This window comes from Puma concolor, chromosome D1, assembly GCF_028749965.1.
Source record: "Puma concolor isolate L17-30 chromosome D1, mPumCon1.1.hap2, whole genome shotgun sequence".
NCBI classification, from domain to species: domain Eukaryota; kingdom Metazoa; phylum Chordata; class Mammalia; order Carnivora; family Felidae; genus Puma; species Puma concolor.
In genome coordinates, this window is record NC_141676.1 from 7,417,212 (window position 1) to 7,437,280 (window position 20,069).

At 61.4% G+C, this 20,069-nt stretch overlaps 1 protein-coding gene and 1 long non-coding RNA gene across 14 annotated transcripts in view; one reads left to right on the forward strand and one right to left on the reverse strand.

Moving 5' to 3' along the window:
- NRXN2 (neurexin 2) overlaps positions 1-20,069 on the forward strand; it is a 99,970-nt gene that overhangs the window by 61,286 nt on the left and 18,615 nt on the right. For 9 of the 13 annotated variants that reach the window (XM_086677022.1, XM_086677023.1, XM_086677026.1 and 6 more), the window contains 2 exons: positions 10,860-11,041; positions 15,807-15,978. In XM_086677022.1, coding sequence (XP_086533148.1) covers positions 10,860-11,041; positions 15,807-15,978 — 354 coding nt within the window. Of the gene's footprint in view, positions 1-3,291; positions 3,554-10,859; positions 11,042-15,806; positions 15,979-20,069 lie in introns of those variants that run through there. The other 4 variants (XM_086677032.1, XM_086677034.1, XM_086677033.1 and 1 more) reach the window with 1 other exon arrangement.
- LOC147576388 (uncharacterized) lies at positions 978-4,062 on the reverse strand. Its single transcript, XR_015240737.1, has 3 exons — positions 3,983-4,062; positions 1,596-1,709; positions 978-1,277 (listed from the first exon to the last, which is right to left on the reverse strand). It is a non-coding gene; the product is annotated as an uncharacterized LOC147576388 (long non-coding RNA).

Sequence of the window (20,069 nt, forward strand, 5' to 3'; positions counted from 1 at the left end):
CGGCCCTGGGGGACCTTCTGAGATCTCTGCCCCGGAAGGGCAGGGCAGGAACCTGGGGCTGGGGGCTGTGCCATTACTTCCCAAACCGTAATTCCCTCTTCTCTTGGGATCGTGCCTCCTAATTCTCCACGTTCGGCTCTGTGTCTTGTTCGTGCTGTCCCTCTATGGCTGGTCTTCTTGGGGCCCAGCCGCTGCACAAGGTCAAGCAGGAACCTGGCCGAGAGGCCTGTTCAGTTCACCCTGCCTGAGTGTGAAGGCCCTGGGAACAGCACGGGGCATGAAGGGGCCCAGAGCCGGAAGAGAGGGAGGAGGGTGGGAATGGCCAGGGTGTCCTCAGAGCGTTGGGGTTGTCTGGTGGGGGAGAGACTGGGGTGGGGAGACGTCTGACCTTCATTCAGGACAACCTTTCCCAGCTTGTGGCCTCAGTTTCTCCGTCTGTAACATGGGGTGTGCAGGACCTCTGTGTCCCTTTAAAGTTCAGTAGTCTGCTCTGGCAGGAGAGATCCGAGGAGAGAACCCATCTCTGCCATGAGAGAGAGGAAAGTGGGGGAGAGAATGGAGAACAGAATACGAAATGAGGGAGGAAGGGAAGCTAGAAGGAGGGACACCGCTTGACATGGGGCTGAAATTCCGGAACTGGGGTTTGGGACCCAGGTGCTCCCATCAGGCCTGCTCAGGGTTCTGTCTTCCAGAACCCCCCTCTCCCAGGATATCAGCTCTTCCCCATGCGTGCCCTCCTCTTCTCATCTCTCCACTTGCTCTGTTCATCTCCGCAGGCTCTATTGATGTCTTGCACACCTCTCCCTCTCCTCTTTTACCCTCCGTCTCCCCCCCTGGCTCCCCAACGTCACCCCCTCCAACTCTCTCCACTTCCCACTCACTGATATTGATTGGCCTCTAGGCGGTTTCCCTTCCTCTCCTCTCTCCGCCACCGGCTCCTCCCTCCTTCCCTCTGGGACCATAAATTTTCTGCCTGCTCAGAGCTGTGTCAGTCTCTATTCCAGAGCCTGGGGCACAAGGATGGGATGGAGAGGGCAGGCGGACAAGGCTTCAGGGGGCCCCAGCCCCGCTTTGCAGGCTGCAGTGTCTCTTTCCTCACAGAGCCATGTTCCACCTCGAAGCCTTCCTTCTCTTCTGGGGACCCCTTTCTTCACTTCTGAAGGGCCAGGGGCCAAATGGGGCCACGTCCTCCCACAAGGTTGGGGAGGTGACCTGGGCAACAGGGGAGCTGTCCTGGGTGCTGACTGCATTCAGGCGTTCCCGTCGGGCTCACGGTGCTGGAAGATGAAATTCAGAATCAATTAGCAGGAGCCAGCCCTCTCCTGCCTGTGTGCCCCCATTCCCTGTCCCCTTTCTCACATCGCCTCCCCTTTCCTTTTGCCCTTTCTTCACCACCCCTCCTCACTCTACTACCTTGTTTCTTTGGCTCCTTCCAGGTCCATCTCCACCTCCCTCCCTCTTCCTCTTTCTTGACCCTCTGCCCCCCACCCCCACCCCTTCCCTGGTTCGAGGAGACCGTCGTCTCACTGAACCCAGATTGATGTGGGTGCAGAGGTCACATCCAGATGAAGGGACGGGAGTCTCTCTGCACTTACCTCTTGGGCTATGACAGGTGCTTCCCAGAGGTCCCCAAAACTCTGCGGTGGGGAGTGGGGGGAGGCAGATCCCAGTGGAGGGGCACCTAGAAGAAGTGGCTTCCTTGGCCGAACCTAAGTGACCCAGGAAGGGTTTTGTCCTAAGTGGGACACTCAGTGGACAGGTGTCCTGAAAACTCCGTGGAGGGAGAGGTTGAGGCCGGGGGAGGGGAAGATCGGAGGCGTCCAGCGAGGGTGTGCTGGGTAGGGGAGCACCCTTTTGGGAAGGTAGTGAGAAGACTGTACGTGTGTGACGTGTCTTCCCCTTGAGTACCTGTGAGGCTCTGGGTCATTGTTTTTGGAGGGTGAGCTGGGAGGAGGTGTCTGTGTGTATGTTGGCTGTTCATCGCTTGCGGCCGAACACGTATGTGTGCGCGCATGTGTGCCTCTGTGCATGTGCACACCTCCTGCCCCTCCCCCGCGCCGAGTGTGAGTCCGTGCGCCAGTGTCTATGAGCACATGTATGCATGTATGTGTCTGAGCCTGTGTGTGTGCCTGCGCGCTCACTGGTGCCTGTATGGGCACGTGGGTGTCTCCATACCCTTCCACATCCTAGCGTGCACGTGTGTTCCGAGGGGTGCGTGCAGAGGTGGCCGTGGCCACATCTCTGCGCGCTGGACCAGAGAGGGCACCACTGGGGTTCGTCCAGGTGCGGGGGAAGGGAAGGCGGAGGAAGAGAGCTGCCTCTCTTGCTAGCCTCAGTCCTGTTCAATTATTCAGCAGGGCCCCTTCTCTGGAGCTGGCGGGAGGGGAGCGCGCGCGCCCGGGCGCGGGGGAGGGGCGGGGCGGGGCGCGCGCAGAGGAGAGGCGAGCGCCAGGCGGGCTAGCCAGGTGCCGTGCGGCGGAGCTGCCCAGCGCCGCCCGCAGATCGGGAGCCGCTCGGGTCCCTCTGCCCTGCCCCCTCCTCCTCCCGCGCTCCCTCTCCCCTCCCCTCTCCGCTCCTCTCCTCTCCTCCCTCCCTCTCCCTTCCAGCCCTCAGCCTCTGCAGCAACACTCCGCTGCCTCCATCTCTCCACCGGAATCTCGCAGGCTCGCGCCTTTCCTCTGCTCAGTCCCGCTCCCCTCCTCTCCTCTCCCCTCCTCTCCCTTCATTCCCCCCCTCACCCGGATTTGCTTCCCTCCTCCCTTTTCCCGCCCCCCCCCCCCCCGGCCGCTCCCTCCTTTCCCCCCCGGCCTCCGTCGGGCGGCAGCGGCAGCAGCGGCGCGGCCGGCCCTAGTCTCCGTCGTTCTCCCGCTTCTCCCCTCCAGCCTCCCCCCTCCCCCGGCTCGGTTTTTCCGCAGGATTTCCCCCGCTCTCCCATCCCTGCTTGGCCCCCGCGCCTCCCCTACCTCTCCGCCCGGCACCATGCCCCCTCCCCCGGGCGCTCCCCCGGGTTTCTGACGGCCCCCTGCGCCGCTCCGACCCCGCCGGGATGCGGGCAGACCCTTAGCTCCTCGAGATGGACCCAGGCGTCCTGGACCTTGGCGTTGCCGCTCCGCGGACCTCGGATTCCCCGGCGGGATCCAGTTGATTTCGTTGGCTCCGGACCGAGGCTTGGGCTCTGGTTTTCCTTCTCTTCACCCCTACCCCCCCTCCCGGGGCTCGGAGCCGGAGGGGGGCTTCGCGGGGCTGCGCAGCCCCGCGTCCCCGCCCCCGGCCATGGGGCTGTGAGGCGGCCGCCCCCGGGCCGAAATGCCCCCCGGGGGGAGCGGGCCGGGGGGGTGCCCGCGCCGCCCCCCCGCCCTGGCCGGGCCCCCGACGCCGCCGCCGCCACCTCTGCTGCCGCTCCTGCTGCTGCCGCTACTGCTGGGGGCGGCCGAGGGGGCCCGGGTCTCCTCCAGCCTCAGCACCACCCACCACGTCCACCACTTCCACAGCAAGCACGGCACCGTGCCCATCGCCATCAACCGCATGCCCTTCCTCACCCGCGGCGGGCACGGTAAGTGGCGCTCTGCCGTGGCCGGCCCCCCCCCCCACCCCCGTCCCCCCTCCCCGGGCCTCCCGTGCGCGCGGCCCCGGCCCCGCGGGCCGCACCCCAGCTTGTGCGCGCCGAGGCCCGGCCCCTCCGCTTTGCGGGCCCGCGTTCCCTCACCTACCATCTCCGGCTCCCAGCTCCTCGGCCCCACCCTGGCCTCTCCATCACCCCCTGCATCGGCCTCAGCTTGGCCGTCATCGCTCATTTCTTGCCTCACCTTCACCTCCTTCTCCCCATCTCGGTCTGCCAACCCCTTCCTGTTTCCGCTCCCATCACCTCCCCATCTCTGTGCCTTCATCCTGGGTCCAGCTCTCCCCCTACCCTGCCCTCTCCTCCACCTCTGCCCCTCACCATTTCTCCAGCCGGCTCACCTCCACCTCTGCCCCTCCCTACCTTGCCACTGCTCGTCGGGCATCTCTGGGCCTAGTTTCTCATCTTTGTCCCCCCAGCTGTGCTCCCCTCCGCCCCATCTGTCATCTCTGTCTCTGACGTGTCCCGTCTCTTCCTCTCCCATGTCCGCCTCTATTTCACCTCTGTCCCCCCACCCCACCCCGTTTCCCCTCTGACTGGCCTTCCATCACCCCCCAAAGAGTCAGCTCCCTCCCCTGCCCCAGCCCTCTCCGGGCCTCATCTCTCCTTTGCAATCCCTCTGCACCTCTGCCCTACCTGCACCTCTGACCCCCAGCGTCTCTCACCTCTGCAGCCTTACTGCTTGGAACTCACACTCCCCCCCTCCCCGCCCCAGGCTCCCTACGATCTCCCAGCCCAATCTCCCCACCTCCCCTCATCCCAGTCACCCCATCAACCTGGGCCAGTCCTCTGTCACCTTCCACTTCCTGTCACCTCTTATCTCAGCCCCTCATAACCCTTCCATCTCAAAACCGGCTTCATCTTCCCTCTCAGACCTCATCAACTTCCATTTCCAACCTCTATCACTTCTTGTTTCCGCCCTGTATCACCTCCCGCCTCGGCCCCCCCATCACTTCATAGCTTCAACCCTCAGGTTCTCTGTGTGCCATTCCTTCCTAACTCAGTACCTGCCGCCTTCCACCTCTGTCCTCCCTGGTCCCCGTGACCCCTCGCTTCTCGTCACCGCACCCCACAACTTCCAGCCTCTGCACTCTCTCCATCACTGACACGTCCTGACACTTCACCCCTCTTTCCCGTGCCGGACCCCATCGCTTCCCAGCTCAGGTCCCTCCTTCCCAGTCCAGATCAGACCTGTCACCTCCCATCCCGGAGACCCTATCACTTCCCATTTTAGTCCACACATCACGTCCCTTCCCTGCATACTGGCATCCCTTTCCATAGGGGACCCGTATCCCCTCCATCTGTGTACCTCTCTCCCTCCCACTTCTGCACCTCCCCCCCTCCCATCTCTGCGCCTCCTTCGCCTCCTGTTCCGGTCCCCCCATCACCTCCCACCTTGACTCCCATGGTGTTCTGACATCTCCAAGCTCCCATCACCTTTTATCTGGACTCCTATCATCTCTCATCACTGTGCTGTCACCAGCTCTCACTCTGTACCCTTGTCCCCTCCCATTTCTGTGCGTCCATCACTTTCCATCTCTGCCCATCCATCACCTCTCTTTCTTTTTCACTCCACTCTTGTTCCTCCCTCACCTGCCATGCCTGTGTCTTCGTCGCCTCTCCTCCGCGCCCCTCCCGGTCCACCATTTCTGCGCTCTTCTCTGCCTCCCTCCTGCTACTTCTCCTCCGTCCATCTTTGCTTCCCAGCCTTTGCCCCTGTGTCCCTCCCAACCTTCTCACCCCCTTTCCTACTCTATCTTTTCCTCTTTTTCCGCGCTCTATTCCGTCTTTGTCCACTTCCCAAGAGTGGCCCCTTCCCACCCTCCTCTCTACTGCCTCCCTCTCTCTTCCCCAGTGTACCTCCTCTCATGTCTTCATAAGACTGGGGTCCTCTCCATCCAGCGCTCTGCTTCCAGGTCTCTCTCTTCCTCCACTTCCCCAGCCCACACCTTCTCTGGCTCTTAACCCCCTTTTTTTCTCCCCACACGCTCTTGGGCCCTCTGTGCCCTCGTCCCTCCTCTTCATTGTCCCCTCTGGCTCCCCAGAGGCCCAGTGATTCCTCCCAAAGGGGCCCAGATAGGACGTGATCCTTCTGGGCACTGAGGCGATGTGCAAAGTGGTGAGATATAGAGGGGAGGCCGGGATGTTGGGGGGGGGCGGGAGGGCAGCGTGCGTGCAGTGAGGAGCAGAGGGCCAGAGGGGAGAGAGGAGTAGGCCCAGGAGAGGCGAGAAGATTGGAAGGAGGGACCTTCCTAGGAGCTGAGTGGCAGAGGAGGGCTCAGTGAAGGAGCTGGGGTCAGGATGCAAGGAGCTGGGAGACCGGGAGAGAAAATGGAGGAGAGAGCATGGAGGTGGGGGGGGGGGGGTTGGCGCTGCTAGGGAATGTTGGTTTTGGGGTTGCCTCAGAGATGGCCACCCCCTTGCTGTGCGGAGGAGAAAAATAGCCCCAAGAGGGCTAATGGCTGCCCGGTGCCACAGGGCAACCAAGGAGCAGCCGCAGGACACAACTGGAAGGTGGTGGGAACCGGAAGGGAGGGACCCATGGAGGGTTAGGCAGGTGAGAGGAAGGAAGAGGGGCAGAGGGCAGATAGAAGAGTTGGGAGGAGGCCCTTTGGCTGGCCCCACCTCTGTTCACCTTAGTCAAGAGAGGAGGGGAAGGGACAGGTTTCTCTTGGGACCCCCTGCTCGGCTAGAGGAAGAGGCCAACTTGGGAGAGCTTTCCAGACCAAGGGGCATCCTCCCTCTCTGCCCCAACGTCTCCCCCACATCCCCTGGTGTGAGGGAGCCTCTCCTTCTGCACCTGCTTCTCTGTGTCCTTTCTCTGGGCTTCTCCCCGTATTTCTCCTTTCCTCCCTTCCCTCCATTTACCTCCACCCCTCAACCCCTCCTGTTGCATAATATCCATATCCACCTGCCAGACGCCCATTGACACCCCTGCACCTGATGTCATCTGGGCTTGGGTGGGTGTGTGTGGGTGTGGGGGGGGGTGCAGTACACCTGGATCCGAAAAATGCCCCGAGGGGGTGACACTCTCCTGGTCCTTGACCCTGATTCTGGTTTCAGAGCCTTTCAGCCCCCGACCTCCCTGAAGCCAGGGATGGAGAGCTCTGGATTCATCACTCCAGCTTATAAAGGGGGCTGGCATTTATTTTGATTCTGCACATGGGTGGGTGAACTTGGGGTCTGTGACTGGATGGTGTGTGGCCCAGAAATGGGCCAGAGCGCTGAGCCCAGGGACTGTGGGGACCCCCGCCCCCCCCCCCCCGCCAGGGTAGTGAAGGTCCATTTACAAAGAGCCAGGATGGGCTATGGGCACCTAGGACCGTGGCTTTTCTGGATTGTGCAGGACGTTTTATCCTCTCATGATTTCGAGATCTACCAGAAGGTTTCTGTCATGGCTTCTGATGCAGCTGGGAGACTGGCAGACGGAGGGGCTGCATATGTAGTTTGAACCACAGGGGCATCACTGCATGGGTGGTTATTCACATAGAATGAGTTTATTGTTTGGGTCTGGGTTAGCTAACCATTATTAATGGTTGTGTGTGTGTGTGTGTGTGTGTGTGTGTGTGTGTGTGTCTTTCTAGAATGCAGGTGTGTGGGAACTATATGGAAGATTCTTGATCGTTTAGTGTCTTACTGGGTCAGTGAATTTCTGCGTCCAGGAGGCCCAGACTATGCGGGGTGTGGACAGAAGGTGCCAGCCCTGGGCTGTTGGCGGTGGGCACCTGGGCCTGTGGCATCTTGCTTCTGGCCAGAGGCTCTCTTGTCTTGGGCTTTGGGGTTGTGTGCCCCCCCCCCCCCCACGCCCTGTTGTGCACTATGGCACTCACTAGCTACATGGGGAGGTCAAAGACAGTGGGTCTGGGCCTCCTAGAGTTAATATTCTGGGCCTTGGCTTAGGCCCCTCTCTTCTCCGGAGCCCTTTCTGGAACCTTTCAGAGGTTCTAGATGTGGTGTGGTGTCCTGGGCTCCTTGTCTCCATGCCTTCCCCTCCAGGGGAGTCTGGTGGCCGGGGGCATACAGGACAGCTTGCAGAGGGGCGGGGGTGGGGGGTGGGGGAGGTGAGAGTTATCTCCAGGGCTCGGGGTCCAGCTGGGGAGCAACCAGAAGGGACCTGGCAGAGCCCCATCCCCCTGCCTGCCTTCCTCCCCTACCGGGATGGAAGGAGGCGCCCTGCTGGGGGGAGAAATGTCTCCCCAGGGTAATTACTGCTGCCCCAGTCCAATAAGCCATTCAACCTCATCGGTCTAAGACGGTGTCTCTCCACCCGATTCCCCCACAGTGTAATAAACGCCCTTAGGCTTTAACAGGCCCGCCCCGCGTAATAAGCCAGCTACAGCGTCAGAACAGCTGGGTAATAAAGCCCCCGGGGAAGCCAGGCTGAGCGTGGCCTGGGCTGGGGACTGGAGGGCTGTGGGCAGGTGCCCTTTGGCCTTGGGCGCGGGGACGCTGGCCGTCCAGTCCTGCCCTTGCTGCCCGCCCAGGCCTGCCTTTGTGCACTTTTTACAATGTTTGCTGGCCGCCTCGTGTCTCCTATCGGAGTCTGCCTCTCCACGCTGGGTCTTTGTGTGCGGCTGGGTGTGTCGTCGCCTGGGTGTGGGTGTGGGTGTGGGGTCTGCGGGTGCGTCACTGGGGATGTGTCTGCCGTGGGGCCCGGCGCTGGGGGTGCCGGCCGCGCCCCCGATCCCGGAGGCCTCACTGCCCCGTGGGGCACGGGGCCTGCCCGCTCCTCAGGCCCTGTCTGGGTTCAGGCCGGGTTCTGTCCAAGGTGATGTACTGTCTGGGGTCCTGGGGTGGGGAAGTGAGGAGAGAGGGCCTCCCTTCCCTTAGACCTGGGAGGTTTGGGAACGGGCTCCACAGAAATGGGGTTTGGCAGGTGTGAGGGACCAAGAAAACCAATGAGTCCCACTCCCCACATCTACCTGGGGGCCCCCCCGGAGCCCATAGGGTGGAGAGGCAGCGGCCTCTGGTCCGGGAGGCCGGGTCAGGGGGCCGTGTGGAAGAAGGTCAGCAATCTCTGTTCCCCTGGCCCTCCCCACCCCCCAAATTTGGACTAGCAGCTTGTGAGTGGAGGGGGAAGGGAGGACCCTGGGTATGATGGTTGCCATGGAAACAGCCGGTTTTCCAGAGTGCTGCAGTGTTGGGAATGGAGAGACTGTTGCCGGCTGAGAGGCCTGCCCTGCACCCGGCCTTCAGGCCTGGCCCCTTCCGGGCAGGTGACCCGCCTGGGGTGGGGATGCGGCTCACTGTGTACCCTGCCCCCAGCCAGCCCTCCACCCTGATCCTGGGGCTCCCTCCTGACACCGGGGCCTCCAGCCCCCACCCCATACCGCACACCCCCCCCCCCCCAAGTATAAAGGATTCATGGGTCTGGAGGGGCCAGAGCCAAGCTGCCTCTGTCTGCTGAGGGTGCTCTCCCAGTGACTTGCTGTGGCCAGATGTCAGTTTTTAGACGTCGAGGTGGTTCTTTCCTGCTTGCCCTGCCCTGGGGGCCGGGGTCATCTCTCCTCTCAGGCCAGATCTGGGGAGAGGGAAGGCGCTGATGACCAGCGCTCTGGAGAACAGTTCCTTCTCCCCCAACCCCTGCTGCCTCTCTGGGACCCAGGCAGGAGTCTCCCCTTCTCCCCTCAGCTCTTCCCTGGGCCTGCAGATGGTGTAGACGGTGCCTCCGTCCAAGGCACTCAGGGTCCCTCTCCTTCAGGGGCCTAGGGGCTTCCTGGGGTAGATCCCCCTCATCCGTGATTGCCCAAACTGCAGTGGGGCGCCTAGACCCTAAGGTGAGAGACCCCAAGGTGCTTGAGGGGTTTGGCCTTGAGGGGGGTGACCAGCTGGGCTGCCGTCTTGACAGAGTTTGTTCCTCGGAAGTGTCTAGGCTCCAGGCCCTCCTCAAGTCTCCCTCGGGCCTGCCCTCCCTGGCTCCTAGCTCCCTGACCCCACACCCCAACTTCTCCTACCCACAAGGCCCCACTTTCCTCCCAGCCTACTTCAGGCACGTGCCCTCAGGCCCCACCGCCTTTCTCTCTGGATAAGTCTTCCCCTAAACCCCTCTCCCCTCCCCTCCCCCCCCCCCAAGAAGTGCTTTGAGAGGAGTCGTTAGTGGCTAATTATTTAATTAAGCATTTTATGAATCTCACCTGCTCCATTTAGGTTCTAAAGAATGCAAGATAGTTCTCTTCCTTCTCTGAAGGCCCCCCGAGTAGAAGTCCTCTAGGCTTCCCAGACAAGGCTCCCTTCCAGGAACCTGGGCGTCCAGCCCCCCACCCCCATCCCAGCCAACGGTCTGCCCCTACCTACCCCTACCACCCCCCAGGGAGCCCAGTCAGCCGCAGGAGGGAACATGGCAACTAATGGGGTTTATTTTGGGGCTGAGATCGTTAGGGACCTCACACCCGCCCCCGGCAGCCGGATGGAGGAGACTGAGAGGGGAGAGAGGGTGGGGTGGGGGAGGGCAGGGAGAGGGAGCCTTCATCCCTGGCTCCTGTTCTCCCACTTTCTCTCACCTACACCCCTCTCTGTCCCTCTCTGTCCATCTGTCTCTCTGCCTCCTTCCTCCTCTGGCTGTCAGTCTCTAGTCCGTCGTACCCGTCTCCCCATCCCCCAAGGTCTGTCTCTTCTTTGATGGGTAAGGCTCCAGGCGCCCCCTCTTTGGGCCCCAGGCAGCCCCCCTCCTAATTGGGAGTGAGAGCAAGGAGTCCTGGACAAACTGGGACCAGGATTTCCAGGGGCTTGGGAGGAGGTGGGGGCAGGCAGTGGAAGGGTGCCAGCCTGTAGGCGATGAGTCAGAGCTGAACACAGCCCCTGCTCCACTCGCCATCGCCTGGGGCTCCTTCTGCCTCAGTGCCTGCTCAGCTTGGCCCCACAGAAGCACACACCTCCGATCTGTCACCTCTGCCAGCCCTGGGAGAAGTTGAGCCGGTCGGGGCCCAGGCCCCCCCCCCCCCCCCCAGGTCGGTCCTGCCTGCCCTCGGTGCGCTTCTCAGTCCCCTTGCAGCCTCTCTCTGGGCTCCCTCTCTGTGCCACTCTCTCTGTCGCCTCTCTGTTTTGCTGTAATTACAGCTAGAATCCTTGATGAGGCAGCTACGTCTGTCTGTGCGCGTGCGCAGGCCCTCCGCCGGGCACCCGCCCGCCAACTGTTCCCTGGGATGGCAGGGCCTGGTGTCCCCGTGCTCTGGTTGCAGCCCCGAGGACCTGCTCGCTTCGCTCTCCTGAAGTCATCTCTCCTTCTCCCTTCTCTCTGCAGCCGGGACCACATACATCTTTGGGAAGGGGGGAGCGCTCATCACCTACACGTGGCCCCCCAATGACCGGCCCAGCACGAGGATGGACCGCCTGGCCGTGGGCTTCAGCACGCACCAGCGGAGTGCTGTGCTGGTGCGGGTGGACAGTGCCTCCGGCCTCGGAGACTATCTGCAGCTGCACATCGTAAGGATCCTGGCCCCTGACCCCGCCCCCCCCCCAAATCCGCTCAGTCCCCTCACCGCCATGGGATCAGCACCTCAAATCCCCCCCTCTCACCCCGATTCCTGGAGGTTCCTCTGCGTGGTTCTGCCCCTGAGACCTAGCCCCTTCCTGTTCTGCACTCCCGGAGCCGCCCTGGCCGGTCTGACGCTCTCCGGCTCCCCACTCCCTGGCTCTGGGTCCTCTGACCTTCCTGAGCAGAGGGGCCTCCTTGAGCCTTCTGGGCCATTCTCCTGCAGCCCACATTGTGACTCCCCCGGGGCCGCTGCCTGCTCCCCGCTGGGCCACCCGGGGCAGCCCACTGTGTCCTGTGCCTGTTCTTGCCACGCTTCTTCAGGCCGCCCCGCCCCAGAGCAGCCGCAAGGCACGTTGCCTGAGATCCTGCTGCTGTCTGTGCTCCGCCTGTAACCTCTGTTCCCATGACCTTTGCCCTCCCGGCAGCCCCTTGACCCTGTCTCCCCTACAGCCTCTGGCCTTTTGGCCGCACCCCACATCCTTATCCTGGCCTCCTGTCCCACTTGGCTCCGGCTGTTTCGCCGGGCTCCCCTCCTCCACATCTGCTTCTTCCCAGTGCCTCCCTCTGGGCCTCCCACCAAACCCGCCCCCCGTCTGCCCACCCTCCCCCCCCAACATCATACCCTACCCGCTCCCCCTGCCACACCCACCATTCTTGCCATACACCCCCTACCTGCCATACCCATTATGCCCTCCGCCCGCCCTACCTCCCTATCTGCCCCATCTGCCATTCTCCCTCCTCCGTCCGTCCACCTGCCACACCACCCCCCTGCCCCGTCCTACCTGCCGCACCCACGGCTCCTCTCTCAGTTTCCATCCTAACTCTAGTCTTCGGGTAGCCCCTTGTCTTCTGTGACCCTTTCCCCTTCTGGTCCAGCCCCACCCCCTTCCCTATGGCCTCTGGCCTTGCCCTATTTCATTTCTGCCCTTAGCCTCTTCCCTGTCCCCTCCCCACGGACTTAACCCCTGGGCCTCTGACCTCAGTCTCCATTTCCACCTCCAGGTCCCCTTACAACTGCGTCCTTTCGCCGCCCGCCTCCCACGTGCTGACCCTGGCCAGGACTCCCGAGCTGGGGGGGTTGAGTAGGGTGGCCAGGCCCTGTGTGCTGGAAAGGTCTGGGTGTGGGGGGTGGGGATCTGGGCTTTAAGGGGACCAAGGAAGCATGTCTGGGCTCTTGGCCTCTCCCCCTGATGGGACCATGGCTACCGGCCCCTCCTTGCGCAACAGCTCTCCCCGGGTGCCATGGTTGCAGACCCCTCCCCCACCGCCGGGGAGCCAAGGAAGGAGGTGTGAGATGTCCCATGGGCTGGGGTGGAAGCGGCAGCCGCTGGGTGCTGGACGGAGGAGGCCAGGCAGGGAAGTGTGTAGGAGAGGGGTGTGGAGTGGCGAGGAGCCTGGGAAGAAGGCCTGGAAGGTTCGTGCTCGTGTGACAGTGTCTCTGGAGATTGTGACCGCGGACAGCACGTTGACTGTGTGTGACGTGGGGCTGGGTGCGTATCGATGGCGTCAGCAGTGACAGTGGGACCTTGGGGGACTGGGGCGGGGGCACAGGCTGGTGGCCTCTGATCGCTTTGCCTTTCCCAGAGGACTGGTATTTGCTGTTGCTCCAGTCTCCTGACCCTGTGGCAGGTGTGGCCGAGTCTCCGTGTCCTTCTCTCTGTGAGTAGGGCTCCTGTTCTCTCTCCACACACTCACGAGAGGCCATGCGTGGCTTCGGAGCTGAGGGCCCGGATTGGAGTCTCAGCCGTGCCACTTCCTTGCTCTGTCCTTGTGCGGTCACCCCATGGCTCTCAGCCTCAGTTTCCTCATCCGTGTAGTAGCTGGGTGCGGAGAGGACAAAGGGAGGCCGTGCGGTTTAAATGAGATGGCGCGTATCAAGCCCTCGGGACACGGCCTGGCCCGTAGGAAGCGCACAGTGTCAGTCCACACCCCGACCGTCTGCGATTCCACGGGGCGAGTCAATCTGCGTGTATTGCGTGTCTGCCTCTTTGACCACTTCTGTGTGTCTTTGTGCCTGTGCGGCAAGGGGACGGGGCTCCCCGGCGCTGAAGACACAGGGTAGGGGATCGGGGTGCAGGGAGAAGGGGTCTCCTCTTCTCTCCCAGCAGGCGAGGCCTGTGGCGGGGTCATGGAGGAATGAGGCCCGGCGCCTGGTGCTGCAGAGGGCCGGAGGGGGGCGCCAGGCCGTGACGGGGAGCCTGGCGAGGGTGGGGGCCCTGGAGGAAGTGTGGGAGCCACGGGAGAGGCCAGCTCTGGGGGAGGAGCCGGGCCCAGACGGGCCTGAAGCCCCTCGGGGGCAGCCCCCCGGCCCCTCCTCTCCTGGTGACACACCAGCTCCCGCCACCGCGTCATTAGCAGCTCTCAGAGAGTGGGGAGGCGGCAGCAAAATAAGAGAAAAGCAATTTGACGTTTCTAATAAAGCGTCGCTCCACTTTGCCAAATTAATTTTGACTCCCATAATTATTTGCTGTAGGAGCGGCCGCGTTCTCCCCACCGCCGCCTAATGAGGTAATTGGGGAATTAGGAATTAATGACTTTAACAGAAGTGACAACTGCCTTCACGTCGGGAGCAGCTCTGGGAGCTGCCTCTCCCCCGGAGCGCGTGGCTCTGAGCTCGGCTGCCTCCTAGGGAACCCAGGTGTCCTGCCTTCCAGTCGCCCTGGCCGGCCCTCTGCCTGGGGTCCTTGACCGCCATCACCGCCTGGCTGAGCCTCACGGGGAGAAACTCTCAGCGGCGTTACTAACAATAGTACTGAGGGGCACCGGCTGTTTCCTCCACGTGCGTGGGGCGCCCGTGACCGTCCCATCTCCCCGTGATGTTGTCAGTCTGTGGGTAGTGGGGGCGGGGGCTTGCGAGTACTCTTTGTTAGGCAAGCCCAGCCTCAGTTTCCCTGCTTTACTGCATCTGAGGAGAGATGCTGCGTGTGTGTGTGTGTGTGTGTGTGTGTGTGTGCGCGCGCACGCATATGCACAGGTGGCTTTCCCAAGTTCTAGGATGGGGAGAACTGGACCCACGAGTGGGGAAGGGATTGGGCGTGGATCTCCAAGTGAGCCACAGCTGCACCCCCTGTGCCCTGCACAGGTCTCTGCAAAACCCCAATCCCCTCCCTATCCCCAGGGCCACCAAGCTGCTTGGCTCTGTTGGCTGCAGGAGTTGACAGCTGAATGGGTCCTAATGCCCAGGCTGGACTGGGCTAGTCTTTCAGGAAGACCCCAGGAGTGTGTGTCCTCTCTGATGATGGGTCATGGGTCCCATGACCGTGTGTGATCCAGGGGGCCTAAGTGAGCCTGTGTGGGTTTCTGTCCTATGCAGGAGGGTGTGGGGGACTCAGGAGGCTGAGCTCAGGAGTGCTGCTGGGAAGTTCAGGGGAATGGAATAGAGGCTCAGGTTTAGGGCCTCCTGGGCCTCCCCCTGGCTCCTTTAGATGTCTTTGTCTCTCAGGTAGGTTGGCCTCAGTAGCCTCTCAGATCATTCCTCACCCCCCCCCCCCCCCCCGCAGTTTGAGTCCGTGTCTCCTTAGACTAGTGGGCAAGGAAGAGAGAGCACTGGCTTCGGAGTCAGGCCAACTGGGGTTCAAACCTGGGGTTCCTTTCTTGCGATGTGGATTTGGGGACGTTACTTCACCTCCCTGAGCTCAGTCTCCTCCTCAGTGAATCGGGGGTACCATAAGCTTCCTGAGAGGGTCGCTGTGGGGATGGAGAGGACACACGTGCACAGTACCCACAGAGGGCCTGGCACATTTTAAGGATTCAGTGAAGTGCTCCCTCCCACTCTGGAGCCATCAACGGAACTCTTCTGGGGCTGGATCCTGGGTGGCCTGTGCAGGGTTCCCCAGGCACTGCCTTGCTCAGGGCTTGGGTCCTAGGTCCTGGGGGTTGCTGAGACCCTTTCCTCCCCTTCTCCGGGCTGCAGTCCCTGTCTTTCCTCACCTGTCCTTCCTCAGCCGCCAGCCCCGTCCTCTACCCCTACCTGCTCACCTTTCCTTAGTGAGTCTGCTGTGGCTTGTCTCCCTGATCTTTTCCCATACCCATCACCCCCCAATACACACAGTCCAGACCCCCACCTCCGCTCCTGTGACTTCACACTCAGGCCTGACAACCATGGGGGACGATGAGCTACCAGGAGAGGCATGTTGATGCCCCAGTGCAGGGGTCCCAGGGGCCCCGCTCAGTGCTGAGCATGCAGGGGAGGGGAGGCTTGAGGCTGGGGGTGGCGGGGAGTGGGGAGGCCAGACTTTCCTCAGGCACGGGGCTGGCTTCCGTGGACTTCTGTGTTGGTCGTGCCCTACGGAGGTTTCCACCCTCTGAGCTCCCACTGGTCCCCAACTTAGTCCCGGTCACCTTGTCTGGGGCCTGGGCTCAGTGGCCCTCACACAGGATGGGTGCCCTGTAAACATTTGTGAATATTCTGTATGAACCAAAAGGCAAGAAGCCGGTATGGTTTGGGGAAGTGCTCTCGGTCCAGGCTCTGTACCCCATGGCGGCCCCCACCTCTCTGGATCTCAGGCCCACTCTCTTGGCTGCATGTGGGGGGCAGGCAAGCTCACCGGCCTCCTCGGGCAGGTGACACTGTCCAGCAAAGGCATGACTGAGAGATGTGCATTGCGAAGCTGTGAAGTGCCACGGAGCTGGGCCGGTGGTGGTCACAGGTGTTCTAGAAAGAGTGAACCGTTACTCCTTCCCGGTTCCTCACCTCTACCTCCTTGTCCCCAGGACCAGGGCACCGTGGGGGTAATCTTTAACGTGGGCACGGACGACATTACCATCGACGAGCCCAACGCCATCGTGAGCGACGGCAAATACCACGTGGTGCGCTTCACTCGAAGTGGCGGCAACGCCACCCTGCAGGTGGACAGCTGGCCGGTCAATGAGCGGTACCCGGCAGGTAGGCGGCGCCGGCGGGCGGAGGAGGTGCTGTGGGTGGGGCGGGGCGGGCAGGGCGGCCTCTGATAGGATCGCTGCCTGCACCGGGGCGGGGCTAAGCGGAGATGTTTCCGGCTGGGGGCGGGGCCGAGAGAACCGCGTGGCTAGTTGGGACGCGGGCGGGGGTGTGGCTGAAGAGAAAGGTTGGGATTTGCAAGGGCGAGCTAGTCCTCGGTGGTGGGAGTTTGTGGGCTAGGAGGGCAAGGGCAGAGCTGAGCTGGGAAGGCTGCGAGGCCAGGGCCCAGGTGGAGCTGGGGGAGAAAAGAAGAGGAACAAGGGGAGAAGTAGGGAGAGTCTGACTCGATGGAGGAAAGAATAGGTTTAGAATTGAGGGACAGGCAGAAATGGGGAGGCAGATGCAGAAACCAAAAAGAGAAGATCCATAAGTAACCCAGAATATATCTTGGCGAGGAGGCAGGCTTGTTCCCAAGGACAGAGCCAAGGAACGAACCAAGGTCTCTACAGACAGCAGATCATAGATCCATATCAGGAGACCTAGATAAAGGAAGAGAAGTGACCACAGAGAGGCAGAGAAAAGGAACCCGTGTCTCAGGGAATAGGGGACATGGTGAAAGGGAGAGAAGGCCAAATGACAAGAGTGCCAGCACATTCCACGAACCTTCACTGGCAACCTACTAGGCATCAGGTCCTGTGCCAGAGACACCGGGGAGCAGGACACGGCCTCTGCTTGCAGGGAGCTCGCAGTCTAGGAGGGGTGAGCACAGCAACCAGACCCAGTTTCAACAGTGTGACAGCTGTGGTGGCCCAGGACAAACCAAGGTCTGAGGAGCACGGGGAGAGAAGGGGGATGAGGACATGGGAGGAATGAGGAGGCAGAGAAAGAGCCTCAGAGTGAGGGGGCAGCCAGGGGAGGGGTGATGGAGAGAGATGGAAATAGTCACCGAGACAAGAGCAAAGACGGAGGCAGCTCCCCAAGTGAGGCAGAGAGATATATGGAGACGTGGTGGCACAGACCCAACCAGTGGGAGAAGAGGTGGACAGAGCCTCGGGAGGGAGAGGAAGAGAGCCCAGTGCGGGAGATTGAGAGGGTGGGGGAAACAGAACCACTGCAGGGGAACACTGCAGAAACGTAGACATGCGGAGGTATAATATGGCTGAGTGACCCTGCATAGTCACACACACGGGGGCGACCGAGGAGAAGCGAGAGCATGTGCAGCCTCGGTCCCTCTCTGAGGCAGAAGTGACAGCCGAGGCGGGGGCTGCCCCACCCCGACTGAGGAGGGCGTGGGCAGAAGGACAGGGAAAAGTGCAGGTGTGCACACCCTCACGGGCCCGCTTACGCCGTCGTAAAGATGCCAGTGGAGATTCCCAGCTCCCAGTCACGCAGGCTTGTCCCCACCATTCTGGAAAAAAAAAAGAGAACCACGTGGCCCGAGAAATACAGACGGTGATGGACACACAGGCCAACCACGGACACACGGATGATGGCAAATACTCGGATGGTCAGACAGACATAAGGGAAAGGAAAGTCCTGCAGAGGGGTGCCAGCCTACCCCAAGGTTCTGGGCGCCTGTGGGGCCATGCAGGTGCACAGACACTCCCATGTGACGGCTGGCACGTGCACAGGCCAGGCCGTGTAGGTATGACTGCCCTGTGATCATCAGTCTCCTCTCTCTCTCTCTCTGTCTCACACACACACACACACACACACACACACAGGAGGGCAACCTTTGTAGCAGCGAGGACATCGGCCTCGGCTGAACAGAGCCGGGCTGGGAGAACATGAAGGTTTCACCACATCGAGCCATGACTTGGGTCCAGAACTCTTCCCTCGGAGCCTAGCAGGCCAGAGGCCAGGTTGGAGGACTCGTGTCTGCCCTTCCTCTGCTCAGGGACCCCTGGCTGGGGGTGGGGAAGACAGCCCGTCCCCTGGCTGCGGCGTGAGGGCAGACGGTCTGCAAAAGCCGAGGGTGTCACCCCCAGCGATGCGAAGCAGGCTGGGTTAGTGGAGTGCATGGGCCCAGAGCCTGGGCCTTCCAGACTTTCCGGAAGCCCAGAGACTCAGCTCTTGGACTCTGAGTCAGCAGGGCCAGACTTTTAATCCTGGATCTCCTGATGACAAGCTGTGTGGCCTTGGGTGGGTCGTCCAGCCTCTCTGAATCTGTTTCCACCTCTGAGAGGTAGGGATCATACACGCTTCATAGCGATACTGAGAGAATTCTGTCCGATGACCCAACGAAGGCGCCAGAATGGCATGGTATAGAGGAGGCGCTCAACAAACAGAACTTTGGTTAGAATTGTTACGTGCTTCAGTGAGAAGGATGTACATTCTTCCCTTCCTCTCAGGACACACACAGGGACAAATACACGGCCACACACACACACAGACACACGCACAAGTATCCCAGTGCAGGTATGTCCCTAAATGCTTCCTGCCCTACTGCCTCCCTGCCCCTGCATGCATGGTCCGCCCCTGCTTTCCCTGCCTGACTCCCTTCTTTCCCTGCCCGACTCCCTTCTGGCTGCTTCACCTCTCCTCCAGCGTCTTCTTCGGTCCCTCTCACTCCTGTCTTCAGGGTGGGATGCCCTGTGCCACCTCTAACGGAGCAAAGAACACTGCCGGTTACTTGCCAGTCTCCCGTGCTTGGCTGGGGTCCTCTGTGGGCAAGGGCCAGGCCCTCATCTTTGCATCTCTGATACCCAGCCCCAGGAACAGCTCAAGATGTGTTTGTTGAGTGACTAAACGAGTGAACAATCCATTGTTTACTTAAAACACCAGCGATCTAAATCTGTAGGGAAGGCAAGGTCTCATTTGCCCCAGAAGCACCCAGGGAGGCACCTGCCACGCACGCATGAACACGTGGTGTGCTTGTTCACGAGAGAGGTCCACCGCAGGCCCGGCCCCGGTCTCACCGGGCAGCAAGTGTAGCTGCGCAGTGTGAGATGATCAGAAAAGCACCCCCATAACACGTTATTGAACCCTGTGTGTGGTTTCAGTGGGAAGAGTGGCCAGATTCCCAAAGGAAATCATTTCTACTTCCACTGCTGCAGACTGGAATAATCCACAGCCTGTGGATGCAGGGAGGAACACACAACTCCTAGGCACACTGACAGACCCCTTTCCACAGGCTCACTCTCCCTCCCTCTCCCTCTCCCTCTCCTCCCCCCCCCCACACATATACACCCCTTCCCTCCCCATCTCCAAGAACTAGACAATGGTGAGTGGAAAGAGGGACAGGTGGGCACAGCAGGGTTGAGGAGGGGTGGGGTTGGGAATTGGGGAAAGGAGCTAGAAGGAGAAAGGCTAGTGAGTGAGAGGGGTCAGGAGCTGGGCTGGGTCCCCAGGGCAGAAATGAAAGGGGACCTGAGCAGAGACGAGTCTGAGGGTCTCGGAATGCGACTGAGATGGGGAAAGAGAGAGCCCGAGATGGCAGGGCTGGGTGCACCTGTAGGGAGGGGCCCAGGGCAGGCGGAGAGGGCTGCCAGGGGCTGCGAGATGGCTGTGGAGAAGGGCAGGGGGGCGGGTGGGGCTGCTGGGGGGCGTGTCACCTGTGGTGGGTGGTGGCAGGTAGACAGGATCGTGGGCAGGCTGACAAGGCTGCAGAGCCTGTAGGAGGCGGAGATTAAGGCGGAAGCTGGTGGGGTAGGGGGGTGGGGTGGAGCTGGCAAAAGAAGGTGGAGCGAGGAGCTGAGCACAGAAGGTAAAGAGAGCCCAGATGCCTGGAGAAGTGTTTTAAATCTCACTGTTAAGCGCGAGTGCCGGGCCGCCCCCTAAATGCCGCATAAACCCCACTTAACCCATCCCTCCCCCTTCTAAACCACCCTCTAAACTCAGTAACCAGCTGGGCCACTGAGGCCCCCCACCCCCTAACTTAAACCCGCTAAATGCCCCTCCCTGCCCCCCCACCCCACTTCGGGATGGGGAAGGAAGGTGGGTACCACAGCCTGAGCACAGATAAACCTGTTTAACCTCTGACCTTTGACCTTCCGGCTGCCTTTGCTTTCGGTCCCCTTTCCTTTTCTTCCATGTCCCTGTCTTTTTCTTTGGGTCACTCGTTGCCCCCAGGGTGGGGCCGGCTCCGGATGGGAGCC